Genomic DNA, 26,038 nt, shown 5'->3' on the forward strand with positions numbered 1-26,038 from the left:
ATTCCACACACCAGGCTCTCCCCTAGCCCAACAAAAACAGCTGGACTGTGAAATCATTGGGCACCTTGGCACACGTGGCACTGGTATATCAGTATCCAGATGTGGGGACGAGCAGTAGCTAAGACTTAGGCCAAAGGCAAAGATCATTAGATTAGGAGATATCCTGGGTCACTGGGCTGGCTTTAAGTGTGGGCTGACCAAGAGGCTGCATTTCAGGGGGCACCATGATGCTGGCTGGAATTCAGCTGCAGGAACAAACCATCTGGCCAGAAGAACCCATGTGCTGTGATCCCCCCCAAAATCATGTGCTGCAAGAAGAGGCCGAATGGCCAGCAGACAGGTCCCCTACTCTATCCAGGGGGAAGGAAATGGAAACCAACAGGCTGCAGGAAAAGAGAGACAGGAGGGGAACTTGGGAAGGGAAAGAGATTGAGGGCTGGGGGGAGAGCCTGAAATATTCTTTAGCCAGGTGTCAGCCCACCTAGGGCTGATTCCACTGGGGAATTTGGTTCCCTCCGTGTGAACATACCGTTCTTTCTTCACTGCAGCACCCAGCAATGTACTGGATAAACTCAGAAGCACAGCTCTTTCCAGAGAGTAATGAAGATAACTCTGTTTTCCAGGCAACCAATGGCAACATTACAGCCCATCCAAATAGCTGCATCACTGCTTTCCCTCCAGAGGCCATCCTACTGCCCACTGCTCATGGTGTGCTGAATCCTGGCTAGAGCTGCAGCGGTAGTGGGTGTAGGTATCCCAAGGGCTGGGCAGGCTGATGGGGTAGCTGAAGGCAAATGCTGTTACTAGCAGCATAAAACCTGACCCAGTTCTCTCCCTCTGCATCCCCCACAAAACAAGGAAGAGTTGCACATTGACAGGGCCAGCAGAACGTTCCTTGAAACTTGGTTCTCTCCTGCTCCGAGTGCCTGGAGGCATGAATGCAAGGCCACCTACGTAGAGCTCTTTGCGGCAGCAGAACTTCTTCTCATCAAGCTCTCCACCATCTGCTCCTCACTGCACTCTGACTCCAATCCAGTTAGACTCCCTTGGGGGGGATTAGAGAAGCAACGTTAGCCTTGGCCGTTATTTGGCTGGGAGCTCTCTAGGGTAACCTCCGTTGCTGAGGAAGTGGAGTTAGATATTCAGCAGAAGCCATGCATCCCCTGGAGTCAGCAGTGGTGCAGTGCTCAGTCATGGTGTTAGGAGTTCTGTGCTAGTGCACGTACTAGCGTTTGGGTGGAATGTAATCCCCAGCTGTGATCCTTATAGATGTTACGGCACTCATTGCAAAAGTAGGAACATTAGCTCTGGAGACCTGCTCAGCTTCCAGTTTGGCTAATTACCTTCTGCTGACCTAAATTCTTCCCACAGTTTAAGTGGATACTGCTAGTCGTCTTCCCTTCCCTTCCCTCCCCCAGCGGGGGTGCAGTGTGGCTGTGCTGTTAAAGAGCTGCCAGACTTCAGTGATGGGCAAAGTGATTCCACTCTGTCAATTGCAGTGATTTCTGTTATAACAGAGCAGTGTTTTACTGTGCTATAATTACACTGTATTTGTTTTCCTTATACGATGCCCTGAGGCTTTCCATGAGAGTTGGAATATGATGATGCTAATGATGGAAGAAAGACTCTATATAAAAATGAGTCACTTACACTGAGTCAGCTTCCAACTCTCTGGAGTTGAGACATGTGAAGGAAGAGTAACTGAAGAGCAAGGGGAAAGAATCATTTCAAGGAATGCTAAAGGACAGTGCTCCCTTGGGACACAAGGTGGGTTGGGTAATAGCTTTGATTGGACCAGCTGCTGTTGGTGAGAGAGACAAACTTTCGAGCTTGCACAGAGCTCTAAGTTTTCCAGACCTGAAGAAACGCTCTATGTAAGCTCGGAGGCTTGTCTCTTTCACCAACAGAAGTTGGTCCAATCAAAGCCATGACCTCAGCCTCCTTCTCTCTTGACTATCCTGGGACCGACACGGCTACAATACCGGAGCGATCTAGGAACACATTCTTAACATGATCCAGAGTGAAATCTCTTAGCACTGTATAGGAGATTGGTAATGGTGGAAACACCATTAAAATATGAGGATAATTCTGGCCTCTGCATTGTGGAAAGGAGATCATCAATATGGGGGACACGCTAACCAGGGCCTTTCAAAGATCTGGATGCCTTCTTTGGAGAGGCTAGAGAGAGACCTGATCCAAGACCCCGAATCTGAACCCCTTTGGGTTTGAAGGAAGATTTGAGTACAGATCCAGTTGTTTCAGCTCCAGGCCATCTCAGTTAGAGACACTAGGTTGGGATTCATGGAAGGAAACATGTTTCTGAGGGGAACAGAAAGCCTAGCTGTTATGAAACTTCTGGTGCTGATATTAACGGCAAGAACAAAGAGTGCCAGCTAAACCTGGGGAGACGTCATACCCTGCAGAATTCCAGGTGGAATTTCTTTACATGGAGCAATTAGAGGGAGACTCTAAGGTACTCAGACCCTTTACTCTCTATATAACCCTTTCAGTCGAATCTATCCGTCACCAACATTATCCTCAGTAAAGCCCAGAAAGGCTCCCATTGATTCCAACAGGCTATGAATCAGGCCCCAACTCCATGTAGAATTTGGGGCCTAAATGACCTTGGCAGTGTACCTTTAGTACAAGGAGTAGACTCAACAACATGGAAAACACCTATAAAGAATTTACAAAGGAATTGGACAAATGAAATAGCCCAGGCGTGAGATCCTGGTTCCACCCAAGTCGATGGGAGTTTTGCAATCTCTTCAGTTGCTGAGGTAATGGACTTTTGGTGCTTGCCTCTCTTCACTGTTCATAATTCCCTGTCTCGGAATCATAGACAGAAAATAGATTCTTCATCCAGACTCACCCTCTAGTGCCAGCTTGTGCCTTATGATTTTTATCATTATAAATATTTGCATTGTGGGAACACCTCGACGCTCCAGCTGAGATCAGAGGCTCACTGTGCTAGGTGCTGCACAGACACATTGACAAGCCATTCCCTGCCTCAAAGAGCTAACAATCCAAACTGACAAGACAGACCAAAGGGTGGGGGGAGGAAGTGTTGCTATTCCCTACAATAGACTGATCTAAGATTTTGTCTAGTCTAGTTTTCAGTGTCTCAGGCTCTCCAGAGAGGCCATTTGACACCACCAGCCTGTTCTCTTTAAGCCTGTCGCAGTTCTTCAGCATGTCTCTCAAGCCTTCCTTCTCCACAAATGCATGCCCGGGAAACCCCTTTATTGTGTTTGCTTTAATTGGCTTTACTTGGCAACAGCTCTCAGTGAAATATTTCAGTAACAGATTCTGCTCTTAATTACATAGAGGTAAATCCAGACTGATTTCATGGGGTGGATGATATTCATGTCAAGGAAGTAACAACAGATTTACACCAGTGTAATTGACAGCAGAATTAGGCCCATTTGCAGTACTTACCTTTCACTGCTTGTCTGCAAACGTCTCTGAAGAAAGCTGGCAGGTAAGTTAAATTAACATGGTTTCATGAGTCTGTGAAGTCTCCCTCTAATCAAATTCTGCTTCTCAAGGCAGTTGCCCTCATGAAATGCAGCAAAAATGACATCTAATATTGAATTTTGCACACACCCCATTGTCACACTCACTGCTCTAATTGCTTTCCGGTCCTGCAGTCTTTTTTGTGATTAATTCTGTTGTGTTTGCAACTTTCCAACCGAGCAGAGTATGACCTGGGCTTTCCCAAAAAATCACTCGGTTTGCCCAGAACCAGATGCCACAGACACATGGGGGTTCCAGCTAGACAAGTGCCAGACCACTGGGGTATCTGCTAGATAGATGTCAGAGATGCAGGAGGATACCACGGATACTGCATGATCTTGTGTGCGGGGCAAGACCTGGCAGAGGTGTGGCTTCACTGCTATTTTTAGCCACGCTTGCTAGATCAAAGCTAGTTCGGGTATGTCTATAGGTGCTGCAACACACTTCCTTACTGCTGTGTAGGCATACCCTAAGTCTCACCAGTGTCAATCAGGAAACTCCACTGAAGTCAGTGATGGGCGAATCAGGCCCAAGTTGTCTCAAGAGCATCTCAGTACATAGGGAGTGGGATGGAAGAAGCTGTATGTTGCATGGGCTTGGTCTCCCTCCCTGGTCTCCTGAATGGGGCCCAGTACATGGAGAACAATAGGCTGCCCAGCATCCATGTAGATCCTGGCACGTCCACAGAGGGATTTACCTGTGAGGGTGGCCCGGGTTGTCAGGCCAGCGTTCCGTGGCACCAGAACCTCGTGGTACTGCTCGCCTGCTAGTGTGCTATACACCACCTTGTAGTTCTGCACCTCCGCCTCACTGTTGTCCCACTCCAGTTCCAGGCTGGCCAATGTTCGCAAGCCCACCCGGAGGTTCTTGGGTGCATCGATCTCTATACAAGATAAGAAAACAAATGCAGTTCCATCTGCCGGGATTGCCCCCATCTGCAGCTGAGGAAATGCTTTCATGTGTTGGCAAGGAATCCAGGCTGTGTTATTGTGAGACCATGGTATTCTACCACCCCAGACACTAACCGTGATCTAACCTGCAGGGAGTTGCACTTGCTGAGCTGTCTGGGTATCAAGGTAGTTACATGATCCCTGTCTCTGTGGTAGCTCAGCCCCCTACATTAATTCTTAGATTTTAAGGTCAGAAGGCTCTATTGTGATCATCTAGTCTGGCCTCCTGCATAGCACAGGCCAGTGAATGGAGATGGACAGTAGAGCATCTCTTTTGTAAAAAGACACCCGATTTTGATTGAAAGAGTTCAGGTGATGGCGAATGCACCACATCCCTCAATAAATTGTTCCAATGATGAATTACCCTCGCTGTTTTTTTTTTAAAACAAGCATGTTGAAATTGAATCCACCCAATACCTCAACGAGGTAAGGAATTATTATTATTATTCCCATTTTACAGATGGGGAAACCGAGGCACAGTAAGGCAAAAAGTCTATGGCAGAGCCAAGATTTGAACCCAGGACTCCTCCTGAGTGCCTTAACCACAAGATCTTATGGCTCATCACAGACTCATAGGCAGGTAAATCCTGCCTTGATAGCATGCCTTGTTGTTTAGCACTGCTACATATTACTGTACATATTGTACCAAATTCTGCCCTCATTTACACTCATGCAACCCTACTTTGATCAACAGGATTGCACAGGTATATCTGAGGGCAGGATTCGGCCATTTTATATCCAGGGTATAACTACTTTTCGGTTCACAGGTAAAATTATACTCGGTAGATCCCATCTAACTGTATATTTTTGTTCATTTGTTTTTGGAGGGATTTTTTGATCATAACAACTCATAGCGATAATACAAGGAAAGGCAAATTCAGCAAATTGATAGCACTGTACATCTCATTCTAAATATATACAGTAGAGACACTACAGTTACTGTCATAGAAGCACTGGTATCCACTGATAATATATATGACAGGTAATTTATAAACCATAAAATAGCACTGAAATATGCTCTCTAGCTTCTCCTTTATGGCACGGTAAATTAAACCTGTTAGCCATCCACAGGCTTAGCATTAATTAAAGGTTTACCGACCGGTTAGAGTATTCATATAAAGTATCAAAATAAGATAACCAAATTTTTAACTGTGTCACTTTCAGTTGCTTGACGGCAGATTGTCTCAGGTGGCACCCCCCTCCCCCATCTCCTCTCTCTCAATTTGAATAGCTATAGATGGGGCAATTTTTTTCAAAAAATGGGTACCTAAAGTTAGGCTCCTAACTCCTCCTTCTTTAGGCATCTAAAGAAGTGCCCTTATTTTCTAAAGTACTTAGCTTCCAGTAGCTTAGTGCTTTTGAAAAATCAGGCGACTTATTTAGGTTCTTAAATATGGATTTAGGAGTCTAATTTCCATTTTTGCATATCTTGGTTATGGGCTCAAACTAATCTGAAGACCTGAATGTTCTTTGAACTTGCAGGGGCTGGCTAATCACCCAAACCCATGCCCTTGTGATGTGCTTACATACTATGGGGATGTGGGTTGTACTAAAACATAGGTCTGAACTCTGGGAAAATGGAGCTCTGGATCCAGCCGCACAACATACACTCATGGAAATTAATTCCTGTACCTTGTTGCATCTTGCAGCAAATCAATATCTCTGGGTTACAAAGCATTACCTTAATGCAATACTTACTGGGCAAAAATCAGCATAGCTCCATTGACTTCAATAGAACTACACCGATTTATACCAGCTGAGAATCTAAACCATTGTATTACACTGCAGACCTAGGATTTTTTTCTCCTGCCAAATACATATTGCAAATAGGACAGGCAAACAGATTCTGTAGATAGAAAGAGAGACAAGTACATACTGTAAAATTCTGATAGATGAGTATATACTGTAGAGGGAAACATACAGAGATACCGTACAGATCTGTCAGAGTAGAAAAATCCTTCACCCAAGAAGTATTTACCCTGATGCTATGCAGAATCAGAGATTATGCAGTGAGTCAGAGAGTCACAGTACAGTCGGCTTATATCGAAGGCTGTCATAAGACAGGTCTCATGGAGCTCAGTGGTGTTGGTTCAGCGGTGCGCATACAGGCAGCAGATGGCAGTGGAGGAGTGAGACGTTGTGTCTGGTCACTGCTCTAGTAAGAGGAGAAGACACTGGGCGTGACCCTGAAGGAAAGAGGCTCTACTCCCGTTACGAGTAGAGGAAGTGCGTTTAGTGTGGCAGCGTCTGTCTGGCAGTCCATTGTGTTAAAGCCAGTTGCCTACCCAAGCTGTCAGTCCATGAACTGGCCAGTTAGCTGGGTGTGTCTGTGTCTGTCAGTTAGTGCGTTGGCCTGTTTGTGGGGGCAGTCAGGCAGAAGGCCCTGATAAGTCTGTCAGAAAGGGAATCTATTTGTGAGGGGAGCTGAGTCTCAGCCTGTGCGTCACTGATTCAAGTCAATCTGTTCGTCCGTCATCCAGTGAGTCAACCTGTTTGTTATGCGGGTCTCTTGATGGCTGGCTGTGTACTGGACTAGACTCTAGCTAGCCTTTTAAATGGCACCGACGTACCTGTTGTGAAGGTGGTGACAGCAGGGTCACTCTCGTTGGTCCCTCGGACCCCAGAGATAGAGACTTCGTACTGCGAGCCGGGCCTCAGGGCCTGCATCGAGTACTGGCTCAGGGGAGGCTGCAGTCGGAACGTGGTCTTCCCCCCTTCCCCATTCACCAGGCCATACTTCAGCAGGATGTAGTCTACTTTAGCTCGGGGCGGGGTCCACTCCACGAAGGCCACCGTGTCTGAGACGTCTCGCACCAGGATTTGGGTTGGCCCATCAATTACTGGACAGCAAAGAAGCATGTTAGTTCAGGGAATTAAACACAGACAGAAAACATGTCCTGGGGAAAGAGAGGGCTCAGTCTTGCTACATCTGATATTTGAAGTGGCCCATCACCACTTTCAACTTAGTATCCAGGCAATAGCAGGAGGAAAAGAACTAATGTGAGTTGTGACCCAAGATCCCAACTCAGGGTCCGTGGATTAGAGATAGGCCTCCAGGCTATGCCATGCTGGCTAGATGAGTTGTTTGTGGCTGCCAAGCAATAGGATGTAGGGGAAGAGGTCTGTTAAAGGGTGGATAGATCTGAATAGATTCTTGGGTTTGGTTCAGGTTTAGAGTGTTCATGGGAACCTTCTTCCGATATGCCAAGATTCATATGGAGTGGGACTAAACCAAGAAGAGTAAGCCGTACAGCATAGATTCCAAGGCCAGAAGGGACCATTGTGATAATTTAATCTGGCCTCCTGTATAGCAGAGGCCAGAGAACTTCCCTGAATCAATTCCTGTTTGAACTAAAGCAGATCTTTTAGAAAAAGATTTAAAAATCTATCTTGATTTAAAAATTTCCACAGATGGAGAACCCACCACAACTCTCAGTAAGTTGTTCCAAATGTTAATTGCCCTCACTGTTAAAAAATTGTGCCTCCTTTCTAGTCTGAATTTGTTTAGCTTCAACATCTAGCCATTCTATCTTGTCATACCTTTTTCTGCTAGGCTGAAGAGTTCTGTTCCCCATGTCAGTTATCATAGACTGATCAAGTCACCCCTTAACCTTCTCTTTGTTAAACTAAACAGATTCAACTCCTGTGCAATCTTTCACTATAAGGCATGTTTTCCAAACCTCTAATCATTCTCATGGCTCTTCTCTGAACCTTCTCCAATTTATCAGCATCCTTCTTGAATTGTGGACTCAAGAACTGGATAGTGTTACAACAGTGGTCACACCAGTGCCAAATACAGAGAAAATATCATCTCCCTACTCCTACTCAATATTCCCCTGTTTCTACATCCAAGGATCATATTAGCCCCTTTGACCAACAGCGTTGCATGGGAAACTCGTGTTCAGCTGATTATCCACCATTACCACCAAGTTCTTTTCAGAGTTGCTGCTTTCCAGGATAGAGTCCCCCATTCTGTAAGTAAAGCCTGCATTATTTATTCCCAGATGTATGATCTTACATTTGGTCATATTAAAATGCATATTCTTTGAGATCCAGATCGCGCTGTATCAATGACCTCTTCTCTTCATTATTTACTGCTTCCCCTATCTTTGTGTCATCTGTAACCTTTACCAGTGATGACTTTATGTTTTCTTCCAGGTCTTTGATAAAAATGTTAAATAGCCTAGGACCAAGAACTGATCCCTACAGGACCCTCCTAGAAACATCCAGGCTAAATGATAATTCCCCATTTACAATTACATTTTGACACCTGTCAGCCAATTTTTAATAATCTGTGGATTTCCAGTGTGCTGAAAATATGAGAAGAGTTGAGAAAACAACTAGCACTTTCAAGAGACTTTTCAAAACTCGACATTAGTTACAATATCCCAGAGTTTCTACCCATCGTTTACAAAGAGAGAGGAGTTGTAGCCAGATCTCTAGAGCTTGGAGAGAGAAGGAGTACCTCCTGGGATTTCCATTGCTCCCTGTTTGATCAGGAAATCCCACAAGGTTGTGTTGACATTTCTACTTCCTCTCTTAGAAGAAATCCAGAAGTGCAGGGACCACATGGAAATAAAAAATAATCTAAAGAAAAAAGTTACCCGGTGAAAAGTTTGGGTTCAAATTCTGGGTTGATGCTGTTTGATTCTAACTGCTTTGCCTGTCTGTAGGTATTGTAATGACAGGAGCCAAGCATCTGTGTATTGTTCATGTACTGTAGCAGCATTAGCATGCAGTGCCTGCTGCACAGCCAATTCTGAGACTTATTTTCTACCTGGGGATCTGAGATCTATAAGCCAGGTTCATATTGTATGGAGGCTTGTTTGTTTGTTAGTTTTACTAGTGACAGCCTAAATTGTATTCTGTAACTAGTACTAAATGTGCTGGCCTTGTAAGCCAGGGTTTAGTTAGTGCAAAACAAAAATGTTTTTTTTTTAAGTGCATTTTGTATGTTGGACAGGTTTCATTGGATAATAAACATATACTGAATATCTAGATCTTCAGAGGGGGCTGAGGTGTTAGGGTGATCTAAGAGGTTTCTACACACACAGTTATTCCAAAATAGCTCTTCCTGATTAACTGCAGATGTGGATGCTCTTATTCCAGAACAGGGAATCTTATTCCAAATTAGTTTAGTGGATTAAGATTGCAGGTGTTATATTAATGGGGCAATGCCTCCAAGTCTTGCACGGTTTTCTGCTTAGGTGGATAGAGTAATTAGTGGCTAAAAAAATCAAGAGTTTTCAGCCACGGAAACTGCTGTTGCTACTGCAGAAAATGTGGAGCTTGCGTTTTTGGCTTGGATTTTCAAAGCTGCCTAAGGGGGTTAGGTTCCCAAACCTTAATGAAATTCAATGGGATTTGGGCATCTAGCTCCCTTATGCAACTTTGAAAATACCAGCCTCTGTGTGAACATTTAACATGGGAGTGTTAATGGACTGTAACCTGGTCAGCATCTGTCTCGAATCCGGTGAATTCCTCGTGACCTGAGCTGGGCAAAACTTCAGTGGAGAATGTTTGAACTACATCGGCAAAGGTGTAGAGGTTCCAGCCCCACCCACTGGGGTCTCTCAGAGGTTGGTGCGCCTGGACTGCGCAATGGCTTTGAGTGGAAAATCCTGTTTCTGCTCAAAACAAGACAAGTTTTGGCTGTTTCAGCTGAGCTTCACGCTGAGATTTTGGGTTCATTGCAACTTAAAACCAAATGGATGGGGTTCCACCCTCCCATGAACCAAAACAGAACAGAAAGGCTCGCATTAGAGAGAGTCAACCAAATCTCCAGATTCAAAAATCTCTGGAGCTTTAGGAGCAGTCATATCCAGATCCAGGCTCTGTGGCTGACCCCTCTCTGTATAATGGGCCAAGCCAAACCAACCCCCCAGATCTAAACCCCCACATGCTGGGAAAGCTGGGATCCAGCAGCTTGAACCCATCTCTTTGCAGTTGGAGCCTATCAAGAACCACACATTGTTGAGTTCGAGGCGGGGATTGTGGGGTGAAATTCTATGGCTTGTGTTTTGCAGGAGGCCCTTCTGGTTTGAAGATTTACGAATCTACTAATCTACTTTGCACGATCCCTTATGAACTGAAAGCACTGTGAGTTTGAGGCTGCTCTATGTATAACAGCTTCACTAGTTAGGGGAATGGAAACATTTAGTCATGACCAGTAGATGTCTCTATTAAGCCACGTTACACAAGCAGCTGCTAAACACACAAACAAAGCAATAGGAAAGAATTTGTGTTTGTTTGCGGAGATCAAGTAGACTAACATCTGCAGCAAGATGATAGATTCTCTCCTCTAATGTTAGAAAGACCCTCCTGTGCTGACTGTAGAGACCTCTCTGTTACATTGTGCTTTTTAGGATAACTTTCCTAGGAGCCCTTCAGTCTCCAGCTCCATTAAAGCCCTAATTAGCAACCTCATTAGAACAGGTCTCTTTGTAACCTTCACAGAGCTGTTGAAATGTGTGTTTCTGTTTGTAAATGGTGTGGCCGGAGGGAGCTATCTGACTGGCTTGCAAGGATTCAGAGTGAGAACTTAGCTATGTGCTTTGCCCAGTGTTACCTTTGACTCAGCAATGAAAGGGTTAATTAGCTCTTGGCGTACACACCTGGAGACTCTAATCTCGTCTGTCTGCGGGGGAGACTGATGGGCTTGTGGCTAGCATAAAAAATTGGTTCCGAAGAGACCTGAGTCCATCAATGTGAGGCTGGGAATGATGATTATCTGTTCTGTTCATTTCCTGTGGGGCACCTGGCATTGGTCACTGTCGGAAGATGAGATAGTGGGCTAGATGGACCCTTGGTCTGACCCAGCATGGCCATTCTTATGTTCTTGAGGGCCCTCAGCACCTCCCCGGATTTGGATCTTAACGTGTTATCTGGGTGTGCTGGTGGACTACATTGGTACAAGCGCTTTTGGGGAACTGGGAACACTCAGTCTCCATCCTCAGAAATGTGCCTAAGGTGAGATCACTAGAGGGGGGAAACTTACTTGGACAGAACAATAATTGATCTGAGCCTTCACTTAGAACCGAAACTGGTCCTTGTTTGAGCTCAGTTAACGTTTCTCCATGCTTTCCCTGCACGAGCATCAGGCCAGGAGTGGGGGGAATTGTATCTAGCTAGGGGCAGATAGTTATCCCAGTCTGTAAGTTTGTTCCTACATGAGTCCTGGAGCTTTGAGCCCAGGAACTACAGTTCCCAGGATGCACTGGGGAGTGTGGGGGAGAAAGGAGAAGGAAAGGAAGCATGTGAGCTCTATGCAACAGTAAGGGGAATTAGTTTTCCCTTTGCTGTTATCAAGCTCACTGAGTCTTCCGCAAAGGGGTTTAAGTACAAAAGAAGTGTCAAAATACTGGGAGAGGGGCTGTTCTTGCAGTGCTTCTGCACCCGGTTTGCAGCCCACATGGAATTAATCATTCAGATAAGCCCCCAGATTTCAGGGCATTTGTTTAACCCAAATCATCATTCAGTTTAGAAGTTCATCCATCTTTAGTGTGTCTTTGAGACTGAAATTGTACAGCTCAGTCAGGTGTTATTAGCATAACTGGGCCTGTGCCACAGAATTTGCATTTGTGTCTGACTTTCCCCCAAGTTCAAAGTGGGAGGATTTGGCTCTGATGTTCCAGTCCAGAGCTGTCTCTAATTATTACTTTCCTTGCAGAAATGATGTAGACCGAAGTAATCCCTGGTGTAAGTCAATGTGTTACTCCATGGGTGAATTTGCCCTCTGAGTTTATCTAGCAGAGAGTAAATCCAGTGTTGCAAGTTACTCTTGATAAGGAGGGTGTATTTGGATAAAATGATCAGAATCCTCACCTGACCCTCCAAGCAAACCCAAACCTGCATCTTTTCAGAGGTTAAAAACATTTCAGTTTTAAGCCAATGGAGCTACACTGATTTACACCAGCTGGGGATTTGGCCCATTGTTTGACTGTATTTTTGGTGAAAGGTGCATGAACAAAACCCTGGAGACTGGATTCTTCTTGTTACCCAGGGAACTAGTACAACATTGGCAGCAGAAATGTAAACTACCCCACACCCACCCATCAATGTGCCGCTGCCATGCTCTGGTGGGACCACCTCTAACGGTGAGAGGGGAGTTCAGTCTCCAGGGCCTATTCGTTCCTTGGTTCCTCTGCTGAAACTGCCAATTAATGCCAATTGTGTTGGTGTTTTCTGTGATATGAACGCACATCCCTTGGGATCTGTATTGAGACCAGCACCTCATTTCACTTGGCTCAAATGATCCCCGCCGTCAGGTGATACCAGCCTTCAGCCTCTGCCGAACTGGATTAGATCTGACTTGCTGACCTGGAGGTGAAAGGATAGCTACACAAGACTGGGACCATGCCCTGTTCTGGGTCTGGAAAGACAGAGCATGCCCGAGGGCTAAAGGATGGAGTCACTCACAGGTGGAGATGCTGTCGGAGGTTGGGGGGCTCCTGGCTTGCTCCTTGAGGGCTACCACATTGACGATGTATTCTTCCCCAGGCTTCAGTCCTGTCTGGTTGAAAGTGGTGACACTGCTAGGAAGCTGTGCGATGACGCCACCTTCGTTGTTCTAGGGAGATTAAAAAAGAAAACCGCACAGAAAGTTGGGGAGGGGGGAGTCTGAAACTAGTAACGTATTAAAAGGATGCAGTAGTTGGAGAAGATAATGGGGTTAGATGACAGGTCAACATGGCCCCAAATATAGAGCATCAACAATCACTGGGGATAATGTACCCACCTGGGGAAAACTTACATACTCCCTGCATGTCTGCTTCATAAGTGACCCTTATTCACAGTAGTGACATCTTATGCATTCAATTATTCCCATTGTTTTCAATGGGCCTGCAGGTCTGGGGAAGTGCTCATAAATGTGCATAAGGGCTGTACAGTCTGTCCAAAAGGTATTACATGCCTCAGGATGGGTGGACTCTTTTGCCAAGGGTCCCAATGCCCCTTCGCAGCCAGCAGAGTCAGATGCATTCATGCCGCTCACCCCTCAGTTGTTGCTTCCAGATGGCTGGAGGGCAGACAGCATTTTTCTCAACCCCCATTTTTATCTAGTGTGCGTGTGTGCCCATGTTCAAGCTGGTAGAGCGACTCCACATGAGAACAGGCAGTGAAAAGGGTCCAGGATTCATTCCTCTCTCTTTGCTGGCGCTTCTCGGCTGCCAGGAGTCTCTTGTGGTTTATATATAGCTATGAAACTGCAAGGCCTTTGTTTTTGGCACACAATGCTTTTGAAGTATCTCTATTAAGTCTTTATACTCCATGTATTTCCTCTGGAAAACGTAAGTCTTTAAGCAACTGTAAATGTCACCTTTCCTGCCAGTGTTAGCCAAATGAAACTTTTCTTGTCATTGTCTTCACTAATAATATACTAAGCGAATCTTTGCACATAGATTTCCATTCACAATCTTCCTTTTTCTCATGAAACTAGAAATCTTCCACTTTACCCCTAAATTGCCATTTTACCTTTTCTAATATTCTTTTCTTTTTTTTAAACCTCTTTGTGGCTTTGTCATTTTCTCTGAGCTCTATTGTTTTGCAGAGCCGTTCCCACTATTGCTGCAAGTCTCATTGTGTTTTTTCCTTTCACACAGAGCCACCACATATTTGCCATCTGAAATCACTTTTATTTTATATTATGGAGCAACAGCAACAAGAAAGACCAGAATTAAAGTCTCCTTACAAGAGTACAGGGGATCTATCTCTATAGCAGTCTGCAGGGATTGTGAGAACAAAAGAGTTGCTGTCTCACACAGAGTTCTTAGAAATATGAGGTACAGTGCACAGAAAGAAATGGTATCCTACTTTCATAGCCACATAAACCACAGCTTTAATGTTAATGTGATACTATTGCTGTAGCGTATATTTACTTTTCACTCTTGATGCTGTTTGTTTAATGTTTGCATTTCTTTCCACTAAACAATGAAAATAGCTGGTCAGTTTCATTTTAGTTATAGTCAGTATCTAGTTGCTTTTCACTTTCAGGGTTTTAGAATGGCAGTGCAATGCTGTGATGTTTTGGAGGGAAATATTGCTATTTGGAATGTTTTAAAATACCTTGGAAATGTTTCTGTTGATCTTAGGATTTTAAGAATTTAGTTTTACAAACTTTAAGGTTGGGATACATTTGACCTGACAAGTTCCCTTGAAATTTACAGATAATGCATTTAGGCTGAGATTTTCAAAGCCACTGGAGGGACTTGCCTGTCTTTATTAATCACACACTGCAGCGTGATTATTATTTCTCCTATCATGTAGAGCACCACTGTTTATAAAATTCAGATTCCACAGATTCAAAGGGCCGCTTCTCTCCGGCCGGCTTTGAAGGGGAAAGCGCTGCTTCTCTCCGGCCTCTGGCTGTGTGGCTGCCCCTGCTCCTCCTGAGTCCTCCGGCCTGTGCTCGCAGGGTCGCATTCCGAAAGGGGCTTTAGAGCTGCAGGCCAGGGCCCCAGGGCCCCCTTAGCCCAGGGCCCTGCAGCCCCTAAAGCCCCTGCGTTCTGGGTTGCCCTGCCTGCGGGGGGGGGGGGGCAGCTCCCAGAATCACAGCTCCCAGAATCGTGGCAATGGGGGTGGTGCCGCGCTGCGCAGAGCCACCTGCACACCCCCTGCACCAAACAGGAGCTGCCCCAGGTAAGTGCTCTGCACCTCCTGCCTGCCCCAGCCCTGAGCCTCCTCCCGCACCCCCACCCTGAGCGCCCTCCCGCACCCTAACTCCCTCCCAGACCCTGCACCCCCACCCTGAGCCCCAGGAGTAAGCCAGGGGCACCTCCCCACCACAGTACTGTACAGTATATATTGCCCCCCAAAATTTCCTTGGAACCTAACCCCCCACATTTACATTAAATCTTATGGGAAAATTGGATTCGTTTAACATCGTTTCACTTAAAGTTGCATTTTTCAGGAACATAACTACAATGTTAAGTGAGGAGTTACTGTACCCGCTTGGGAAAATTAAACTGCATTTGTATAATGTGGACTAAGGTCTAATAGGAAAATGGTGGCCAGTGGTTTGTCTTTCTTGTGCAGGCCGAAATAAAATGTCACAGATTGCATTGCATCGTGACATAATTACGCTTGTAGCTCCACCTCGTGATGTCAAGTTAAGATGTCAAGGACTACTTGTGGCATCGAGTCTGGATGCATTGCGACCCTGCACTGTCATGCCTGAGACAAACAAGGGACTATTTCCTTGGGACATGGGACAGAGCCATGAACATTAGGACTGTGCAGTGACTCTAGGGAGGGATGGTGATCTTCACAAAGAAATTGGGTGAGACAGCCAAGTGCACTTCTGAGACTCTGTTTCCCCATCTTAAAATGGATATCCTAGCATTCATGTCAATCCTTATGTTGTAATGATTGAGTCACTAGTGTTTGTAGATGTGCTAGTTTAGTTCACTTAAGGTCCTGGTAGTGTTTCCATTAGAATTTCTTATTTTTTAGTGGTTTATCCTGATTTTGAATGAAAATTTCCTCTGGGCTTATAAATGCAATACATGAACTGCGACTCATAAGAGAATTTTGTGTGTGTGTGTGTGTGTGTGTGTGTGTGTGTGTGTGTGTGTGTGTGTGTGTGTACACACACATAAAATTACAAAAATATCCCTCCAGCCCTTTTGGAAACCAAAGTTAGAAAACAAAGTTGTTTTTGTCAATTTCTGCTCATCTTGATTTTGTTTTTGTACTGGTTCTGATTGTATGTTTTCACACCTTCAGGGGCCCAGTTCTGCAGTTCTTTATTTCACAGAACCCTTGTTTACTTCAGTGGGAGTTTTTCCTGAGTCAAGGCAATATAATTGGGCTCTTCATCCACATTTCTTTTATTGTAAGATGTGTAGGATACACTTGTAGAGAGGTGCCAGATACAATTTGAGTTGTAGTTCTATACAAGTGGTACAATAACTGAGAATAAATATTAAATATAGCATCAATGACAACTTTATTGTTGTTTTGTCTATGCAGATAAAATGTTTGAAATGTAGGGCAACAGTTTCAGCCCTCAACCTTCATTTTTGCAAGCACAAATTGTATCCATTCTATAATTGTGGTTACAATTTTGCAGCCAGAATTATTTCTAATTGTGATTTAGGCTGCTTGGAGTCTGAGAGCTACTAAGTGCTCAATACTTCTGAAAATCAAGCCACATATTTGGGTTGCTAAAAATGGATTTAGGTGCCTAGCTTTAGACACCCAAGCAGGTTTCTATAATGGGTTTTTAGAGATGGTGATCAAATGCCTCATCTTCACACTGATAAGTTAGAAAAGATGAATCAATTGCTGAATTGTTCAGAAAAGTCTGATCAAAGTTAGGGCAAGAAGGATGGAGAAAGAAAATATAATGGAGAAGAGAGAGAGAGAAAGGTATGAGAAAGGAGATGAAAGGAGAGAGGAAGGGAAGAGAGCAAGAGGACAGATAGAGGAAGAGAGGGAATGAGAGCTAGAGGACCCATTTGTTTATATGGTAAATGTAGGATCTTTTTAATGGAATTCCCTCTATAGGGATGCAGGCCCTGATACCAAGGATCCATGGAAAATACTGTTCAGTGCAGAGCTGAGATCAATTGATCCAGATTGTGACCTGGTGTTTTAGTGCTTTGTTTTGGGGTGGGTGGGTGGGGGCAGAGTAGGGGTTTATTCAGATGGTGTTTACCCAGCCCTGCACTGTGCCCTGTTCTGTGTGTGTGACTGCTCCTTTAAACAGGGACCTATTATTGTGACTAACCCACAGAGCTGACTTTGGATGGCCAGCAGTGGCAGGGCAGAGGCATGGCGGTCCCTGATGTTGTTACCTTGGGGATGAAGCTGATCTCCCAGCCGTCAAAAGAGAAAGAGAAGGGCTCCCACTGCACCTCCACGGTGGTCTCTGTGATCGTCTTGAACTGCAGCCCTTGTGGAGTGGAGAGATCTGGAATGCAGCAATGCGGAGCACATTAGCTAGGCTGTGGCTCTGTTCCTGCTTTAATGACACAGCTCCCCACAGCACTAGGCACAGGACACCTACGTCCCTGACAGCTCAGTTCTCCTTTGACTATGCGCATCTAGGAGGGAACAGGCTGCGTAAACCTGACTGCTAGTGTCAAGGGGGGTGTCATGAAGTAGGTACTGACAGTTGTCGGAATGAGTTTCCAGTGAAAAATGCCCTTCCCCCCCTCAAAATCAAACTTTTTTGTGGGAAAATTTTCATTTTTGTTGAAAAATGTTAATGTTACATTAGGAAAATCCAAACGATTGGTGCCCTGTCTTCCTGGCTGGAAGGATCTTGTCAGTATCCCTTTCCCCTGGGAGCCACAGCCAGGGTGATAGGGAGATGGGAAATCTGACAGCGAGGGAGGTGGAAAGTTGGGGCACTGGACCTCTGTCAGCCTGTCTGGAAGACTCTTGTCCATTTCAGGTTCTCCCTGCAGGCAGAAAGTGAAATTGACATGAGCCTCCAGGAGGGCAGATGAGCAGCTGAAAAATTCCATCTTGATTCTGCCAGAATGGATTTTTCTGGAATTTCTGCCCTGTGAAAAATGTTGAGGTTTCTCCTTTTCATCCTGATTTTTTTTCCAATTCCTCAAAATTTCCCTTGGATTGAAATTCCATGTTCCAGACCGCTCTCCTGTGAGCAACTTCCTCTCTCCTCTGCATTCATGATGGCAGCATGTGACAGTCGGTCATTAAGAGGAAGCATCATTTCCAGAATCAATTTAATAGAGTGAGAAATGAAGTGGGATTATTTTAACCCCCCCCCCACAAAAAAAACCCAGTTCCCTGTGTCAAATGGAAACTCAGTGATGAGAGGAGAAAGCACTGCTGAAAGTGAAAAAGGGGCAGTTTTAATGCTTTTAACGAGCCATCTTCACACCCAGACACATTTCTAATAGCACCATGGATATTATCAAGGCCATGTGTCTAATATGGCTGTGATAGAGAGGAAGAATGTTCCAGTGGGTAGGGTGCTTGCCTGGAATTCGGGAGACCTAGGTTCAGTTTTTTGCTCTGACACAGATTCCCTCTGTGACCTAGGCCAAGTCACTTAGTCTCTCTGTGCCTCAGTTCCCCATCTGTACAATGGGAAAATGGAGATAATGGTATGTGTCCTTTCCTAATTCACAGGGCTGCTGTGAGGAGAAACAGACTGAAGATTGTGAGGTGCTCAGATATTATGGTAATAAAGGTCATAAAAGTACCTGAAATAGCTAAAGCTGTGTAAGGAAGGGCCTTATGTAGGAGGTTGGGAGAGGGCAGTGCTTCAGGGGATAAGTTTGGATAAGCTTTTGAGAATTAAGAACATAAGAATGGCCATGGTGGGTCAGACCAATATCTAGCCCAGGATCCTGTCTTCTGACAGTGGCCGATGCCAGATGCTTCAGAGGGAATGAACAGAACAGGGCAATTATTGAGTGATCCATCCCCTGTCGTCCAGTCCCAGCTTCTAGCAGATGGAGGTTTAGGGAAATTCAGAGCATGGGGTTGCATCCCTGACCATCCTGGCTAATAGTCACTGATGGACCTATCCTCCATGAATTGTAGGAGTATACTCAAAATGAATCTGAACTCCTGACATTCACTTTTCATTATTCAATCCTAGAGATGGACTGAACCAAAATCACAGACCAACTGTTGGGGATGTAGATGTGATTTTTTGATGCTCAGGTCTGTCTCTATTATAAAACAGATTTCAAGGAAAATAAACAAGAAAAGGCATCCATGTATCAGGTGCAGCCTTGTATGAGAGATAGCCTTGTACCCTGTGTGTTTGTGAGGTTGAGGGGAAAACTACATTTAGGGCAATCTTAGACCAGAATTTTAGTCCCTTTTGACAGCATTATATGCTTGATCCAAACCCCACTGAAATCAACGGAAAGGTGCCCATTAACTTTGATGAGGTTTGGATCAGGTTCTGTATTAGCAAAGGCATCACTGGTATTCATTTCACAAGAGCATTATGTCAATAACAGCCAGCTTTAATTCAGGAAGAGTTCTGTATGGGGTTAGCTTTATTTCAGAGATGTTCTGGTGCCACCAAAGCATTATTTTACAAGCAGCAGAGCTGGTTGGAAAATGTCCCCTCCCCCAAGGAAAATTTTAACTTTTCAGCAAAAAAATGGAAAGCTGAAAATTTTCAGATGTAAACTTTCAGTTTTAAAATGGAAAATTTGATTTGGAAATGCTGTGGAGGTGCCAAATGGGAGTTGTATTTCAAGCATGTTGTGTCCTCATTCTCCTCTATGGGCCAAGTTTCCCAGTTGGACTACATCTCCCATGATGCACCACAATCCTCCCATCTGACGACCCACATGCATCCTGGGAGTCGCCGGCCATGGAACAGCATGAGAGATGCAATGTGACTAGGGAATCCAGTCCTGGAGGAGAATGGGGGCAGGAGGTGCTGTGACAGTAGTTCCTAATAGAAATATTTTTGTTTTTGGACAAAACCTAAAAGCTTTTTGGTTTCAGGTGTTCAAGTTTTTGACAAAATTGTCCATTTTCTGTGGAAAGTGGACACTTTTTTGTGAAAAAAATTAGTTTTGTCAAAAACCCACTTTTCTGTTGAAAAACAGTTTTGATGGAAAAATTTCAACCAGCCTTAAACAAGCAATTTTAAATGATGGCAACCATGTACCAGAAACTGTATTAGACTGGGAAAGCTGTCTATCAGGGTCCATGGGTATATATGAGACTGCTCTTCTTTCTATTACTTCTGGCCAAAGGGATAGCTCAGTGGCTTGAGCATTGGCCTGCTAGACCCAGGGTTGTGAGCTCAATCCTTGAGGGGACCATTTCGGGATTTAGTTGGGGATTGGTCCTGCTTTGAGCAGGGGGTTGGACTAGATGACCTCCTGAGGTCCCTTCTAACCCTGATATTCTATGATAAAATTGTATGGTGGAGAAGCAATACTTACGGGTAGTCACCTTGGTAGTAACGGGGACGCTAAGGATGTCGCTGATGACAGCGTAGATGCTGATGTTATATGTTTGGCTTGGCTCCAGCTCCTTAATGGTGACAGCGCTCCAGTCCCCAGGCACCCGTTGCTGGAGCTGAAGGCTCCCCGGCACCACTGGCTGGTAGGAGATCACATATTCTGTCACTGCCATCGGCCCATCCCATTCCAGGTCAATGGACCTGTCGCTGATCCCAGCCACTCGCAGATCCTCGGGTGGGGCAACTAAAGGGAGAGGTGATAGACAGGGAGTGTCAGAGAGTGCATGGCTTATCCATCCTCCATCTCGCTACTTCAGGCATGATGTTCTTCTTGGGCTAGGGACTAGGATCACATTTAGAATTGGTATGAGGTGTGATATGGTCTCTCCTGAAGCTTTTCATCCATTCCTTGTAGGGGGCTAGTCAATATTTATCTGTGGTGTGGACAGGGTATTAGGCTGGGAGCCTAGAGGCCCCATTCTAATTCCAGTTCTGCTTCACCTCTCTGTGCCTCTTTCCTTCCACTCCTTTGTGTCATGACCTGTGGCTCTCAAACCTGGGTCTGCAGGGTTCCTGGAGGTCATCATGCTCCAATCTTCCACCCAGTGGGTTACTGGCATCAGCGCGAACTGGGACCTCTTGAAGACCAGCTCAGATAGAAGGTGTGACATTTCACTCCATATTATTTATGAAAATATGCTTATGATATGAATATGACATAACTGAGATGTACTTTATGCAAGTTGGATCTTGTAAGATTTCATTGGAAAGGTTATAATTTACTGAATGTGATTATCCAATTTGTATGCCTGTATCATTTCTGTATCTGAGTTAGGAATATTGACTATATATCTGTATTTCAACTATGCTACTGTGGGTGACGCAGTCTGAAAAGGAATATAACTGGAACTCTGAACCACAGAAAGTTTGCAACCTGCCTAAAATAAAATTTAAGGTGAGAATTTACATTTGGTAACCTGTTTCTTAAGTATATTGAGCTTAGCTTGTGTATTTTGCTTTATTTGGTCAGTAATCTGCTTTGTTCTGTCTGTTCTCTCTTATGTTCACCTAAAATTCACCTTTTGTACTTAATAAACTTATTTCTTGTTTATAATATAACCCAGTATATGTAATTTCTAACTGCGGGGGAGGGAGGGAGAGAAGTTGTGCATATCTCTCTCCACATTGAGGGAGGGGATGAATTTCATAAAACCTCTGGGTTTGTACCCCTTAAAGGGAATGGGCACCAGAGTGTTGGGGCGAGCCCCTAAGGCTGAATCTTTCCAGAGCGGATCTCTGTCTCTGTGCAGCTAGGTGTGGCCCTGCCTGTGTGCTTGGCTGGAAGAGGCTTGTGAGCCTAACCCAGCAAGGCCAGGTAAAGGAGACCCAGCTTGGCAGAATAGGCTGATTCAGTGGCATCCCAGAACATTAGGTGACATCCCAAAGGGCCCACACCCGTCACAGAAGGCTCTACCCCCATTGGTGGAACATGAAAGCTTCTGACTGGCCTGCTCCCTCTACTTATGACAGAAGGAGGAACAGGAAGTCATCTGTACAGCTGGGTTCCACTCTGCTTTGGACTGCTCATCCAGTGCTATCTGCTCTTGTCTCTTGACCATGACTTCCTTGTTTCCTGAATCGGCCTAATTCCTGGTATCTGACTGTTGGTTCCTGATCTCGGCTCCTGACCTCCTGGTTCTGAACCCTGGCTGGCAGGGTGACCTGGCCCCCTGTCCTATGCTAACCACTAGTCATGGCTGCCTACGTGCCGGCCCTGACACTTTGTCTGCCTTGTCAATTCAATCTCTTCAGGGAAGGGGCTGTATGTGGTTGTCCAATGTGTAGTGCAACAGGGACCCAATCTTGGTGGGAGCCCCTCAGTCCTGCAAATAATCAATACTAGTCCTGCACAACGGGAATGTTGTTCAGTAAACAAAAGTCAGTGGGACACTATGTGTGTGTGTGAATGAGGGGGAGGGTGTTAAACGGTATATTATCATGGGGCAAACTTGGGAATGACTCACACTTTGAGAACAACAGTTATTCCAAGCCAGTGTTAATAGCACAGAATATGAGGGGGAGGAATGAATGCAATTTCCAGTATATGTATTTTCAAATAAACGCTTTTTAACTATATCTTCACTAGGGAGTATTCCTAACTCAGTGCCCCGTAGTGCTGCCCAGCCTCAATCACCCACTGGTTAAATTTTCAAACAAGCACACTTGTGGTTTCTCCCATGCTGCCCGTCATGCTTGGGAGGAGCTACCTGAAAACATCCACAAAGATACATCATTATCTTCCTTCAAAGCCCTCCTTAAAACTCCTTCGACCTGACGCCCACAAAAAAATTGACAAGAGTTAGGCTACTGGTGCTCTGAGTCCACTGCCGATCATTTTGACCAATATTGTCTCATTGTTTCCTTTTACTTCTCATCTGTCTGTATCCATCTGTTCTCTCTTATTTTATACTTATTGGGAATTCTTTAGGGCAGGCACTGTCGTCTTGTTCTGTGTTTGCACAGCACTGAGCTATCGCGATACATGGAATTAAAGTTGAGGCAATCAGCTGAGGGTGTCATCCTGCTTCTGCTAAGTCTTAAAACCCACCTTGGTGGGGAGAGGACTGATGTCTGAGTGCCACATCAGGGTGTGTAACGCTTGTGAAGGGAGGAGCAGTCAAACCGTGATGGCCCTGGACTCTGAAATTCAGATCTGGATGTGACTATTCCCCCAAGTTTGTGGGTGTCTGGACTCCAGGCTTTGTTTCGACCTATTGCAGAGGTGCAGCCAGCCATAGATCCTGCTCCAAAGCTGAATGTCCTCAACATTTGGAGGTACTCACATGCAGTAATTTGCTTTGGGGTCATCTCTCATTATTATCATTAGTAGTGTTGCAGTAGCACCTGGAGCCCTCGTCATGGAGCAGGACCCACTATGATAGGCCCTGTACAAACACCGACAGTCCCTACCAGGATGAAGGAATTCCTGACCTTGTGCTGGGTTTGCCTTCGAGACATCTCATTTGCTTGTCATTCAACCACTTTTAATGTCACTCGCTCACAGGTGACCGAGAACCAAGAAATGTTGCTTTTCATAGAATCATAGAAATGAAGGGCTGGAAGGGACCTCAGGTGGTTACCAAATCCAGCCCCCTTTGCTGAGGTAGGACCGAGTCTACCTAGATCATCCCTGACAGGTATTTGTGCAACCTCTTCTTAAAAACCTCCAGTGATGGCAATTCCACAACCTCCTTTGGTAACTTATTCCAGAGTTTAACAACTCATAGTTAGAACATTTTTCCTAATATCTAATCTGAATATCCCTTGCTGCAGATTAAGTCAATTATTTCTTCTCCGACCTTCAGTGGATGTGGAGAACAACTGCTCACAGTCCTCTTTATAGCAGCCCATAACATATTTGAAGACTGTTATCAGGTCCCGCCTCAGTCTTCTTTTCTCAAGACTAAACACGGCCAGTTTTTTAACCTTTCCTCACAGGTGAGATTTTCTAAACTTTTTATCATTTTTGTTGCTCTTCTCTGAACTCTCTCCAGTTTGTCCACATCCTTCCTAAAGTGGGCACCCAGAACTGGACACAGGACTCCAGCTGAGGCCTCACCAGTTCTGAGTAGAGCCAGACAATTACCTCCCGTGTCTTACAAACAACCTCCCTGTTATTGATAGAAGCCTTTTTTGCAACTGTGTCACATTGTTGGCTCATATTTGATTTGTGATCCACTATAACCTCCAGATCCTTTTCAGCAGTACTCCCACCTACCCAGTTATTCCTCATTTTATAGCTGTGTATTTGATTTTTCCTTCCTAAGTGAAGGACTTTGCACTTGTCTTTATTGAATTTCATCTTTTTGAATTCAGACCAATTCTCCAATAGGTCAAGGTCATTTTGAATTCTAATCTTGTCTTCCAAAGTGCTTGCAACCTCTCCTGGCTTGGTGTCATTTGCAAATTTCATAAGCATGCTCTCCACTTCATTATTCAAGTCATTAATGAAAATATTGAATACTGCCAGACCCAGGACTGACCCTTGTGGCACTCCATTAGATATGCCCTCCCAGTTTGACAACTAACCATTGATAACTACTCTTTGAATATGGTCTTTCAATCAGTTGTGCACCCACCTTATAATAATTTCATCTAGACCGCATTTCCCTAGTTTGTTTATGAGAATGTTAAGTGGAACTGTGCCAAAATCCAGATATATCGTGACTACTGCTTCCCCCATACACTATGCCAGTATCCCTGTCAAAGAAGGAATTTAGATTGCTTTGGCATGATTTGTTCTTGCGAAATCCATGCTGGCTACTGCTTGTAATCCTGTTATCCTCTAGGTGCTTAGAAATTGTTTAATAATTTGTTCCAGTATCTTTCCAGATATTAAAGTAAGGCTGACTGGGCTCTAATTCCTGGGGTTCTCTTTGTTTCCCTTTCTAAAGACAGGCACTATGTTTGCCCTTCTCCAGTCCTCTGGGATCTCACCCGTCCTCCAGGAGTTCTCCAAGATAATCGCTAACGATTCAGAGATTGCTTTAGCTAGTTCCTTAAGCACTCTATGATGAATTGTATCCGGCTCTGCCGATTTGAACACATCTAACGTTAAATATTCTCTAACCTGTTCTTTCCCTATTTTGGCTTGCAGTCCTTCCTTCTTGCTGCTAATATTAATTGTGTTGGGTATCTAGCAAAACAGGCATTAAGCACCTGAGCTTTTTTGATGTCATCAGTTATTAGCTCTCCTTCCCCACTAATTATTTTTTGCTTTTAATTGCCTTCAATGAAATAAAAAAATAAAGAGGCCATATGTGACTGAGAGGGAAACATGCCTTCTTTGGGGCTGCATAAAGCTTCTAAAAATAGTCCTAAACTGCATCCAAAACACACCTTGTTAGGATTTCCACTGAAGGCAGCAGAAGAGGGGCTCTGGGAGGTGAACCAGTATTCAAATAATGGCTTTCTCACCCCTCTTTCACCTCCCCCAGTCCTGCCCAACCCAGTCACGTTATGCAGCATTTTTCTTGTTGATTTGAAAAGCAGCACTGCAACTGTTAAGGGGCTAAGTGAAAGGGGGAATTGGGCAGATAGTGCAGGTGTAGGGAACGCAGGTCCAGAAAGCAGGCAGTGCAGAAGCAAAAACAAGGTGGAGGGGAGTGGTGAGTGGGGCAGAAGCTGGGCAGACAGCAGAGCAACAATGAGGGTTGTGGGATGAACAGAGAGAATCTGGAGAAGTAGTTGGTTGCTGGCCAGCACCTATGTAGTAGCTGCAGCTGTGGTGCCTATACTAAAAAGGAGCAGCGTTGCGTGTTGGCCATGCACAGCTCAGAGTCCTGTGGAGGAGTGAAAAGGTTGAGCCTCTAGGGGGAGGTGCAGCAGAGCCAGCTGATGAGACCAGGCTCTGTGAGTGGCGAGGTTCACCTATGTAGAAATGCTGCAGCCCTTTCCTTGCTGCTCTGTGACCGACGCACCATTTTAGCTGGGACAAAAGGGTTAAATTGTGTGTATCTTGGCAGGGGGTGCCCAAAGCAGCAGGCCTAGTGGGCACTCACTGGGGTGAGCACGTCCTTGTTGTCTGGGACTACGCAGCCCTGGTGCCTAACTGTATGATCTGGGGAGATGGCAGCCACGAAAGAGAGATCAGCAGTGA

The 26,038-nt window shown here is 45.0% G+C and overlaps 1 protein-coding gene across 1 annotated transcript in view; it reads right to left on the reverse strand.

Moving 5' to 3' along the window:
• The window catches only part of LOC113407536 (tenascin-R-like), a 79,909-nt gene that overhangs the window by 27,354 nt on the left and 26,517 nt on the right, over positions 1-26,038 (reverse strand). Inside the window, exons 4-8 of the mRNA XM_026656153.1 lie at positions 20,360-20,623; positions 17,261-17,376; positions 12,885-13,035; positions 7,037-7,306; positions 4,214-4,399 (exon numbers count right to left, since the gene is read on the reverse strand). Of these exons, the coding sequence (XP_026511938.1) occupies positions 4,214-4,399; positions 7,037-7,306; positions 12,885-13,035; positions 17,261-17,376; positions 20,360-20,623 (987 nt within the window). The remainder of the gene's footprint in view (positions 1-4,213; positions 4,400-7,036; positions 7,307-12,884; positions 13,036-17,260; positions 17,377-20,359; positions 20,624-26,038) is intronic.

The sequence above is a fragment of the Terrapene carolina genome, unplaced genomic scaffold (genome assembly GCF_002925995.2).
Source record: "Terrapene carolina triunguis isolate 2854851 unplaced genomic scaffold, T_m_triunguis-2.0 Scaffold212, whole genome shotgun sequence".
Lineage (NCBI taxonomy): Eukaryota > Metazoa > Chordata > Testudines > Emydidae > Terrapene > Terrapene triunguis.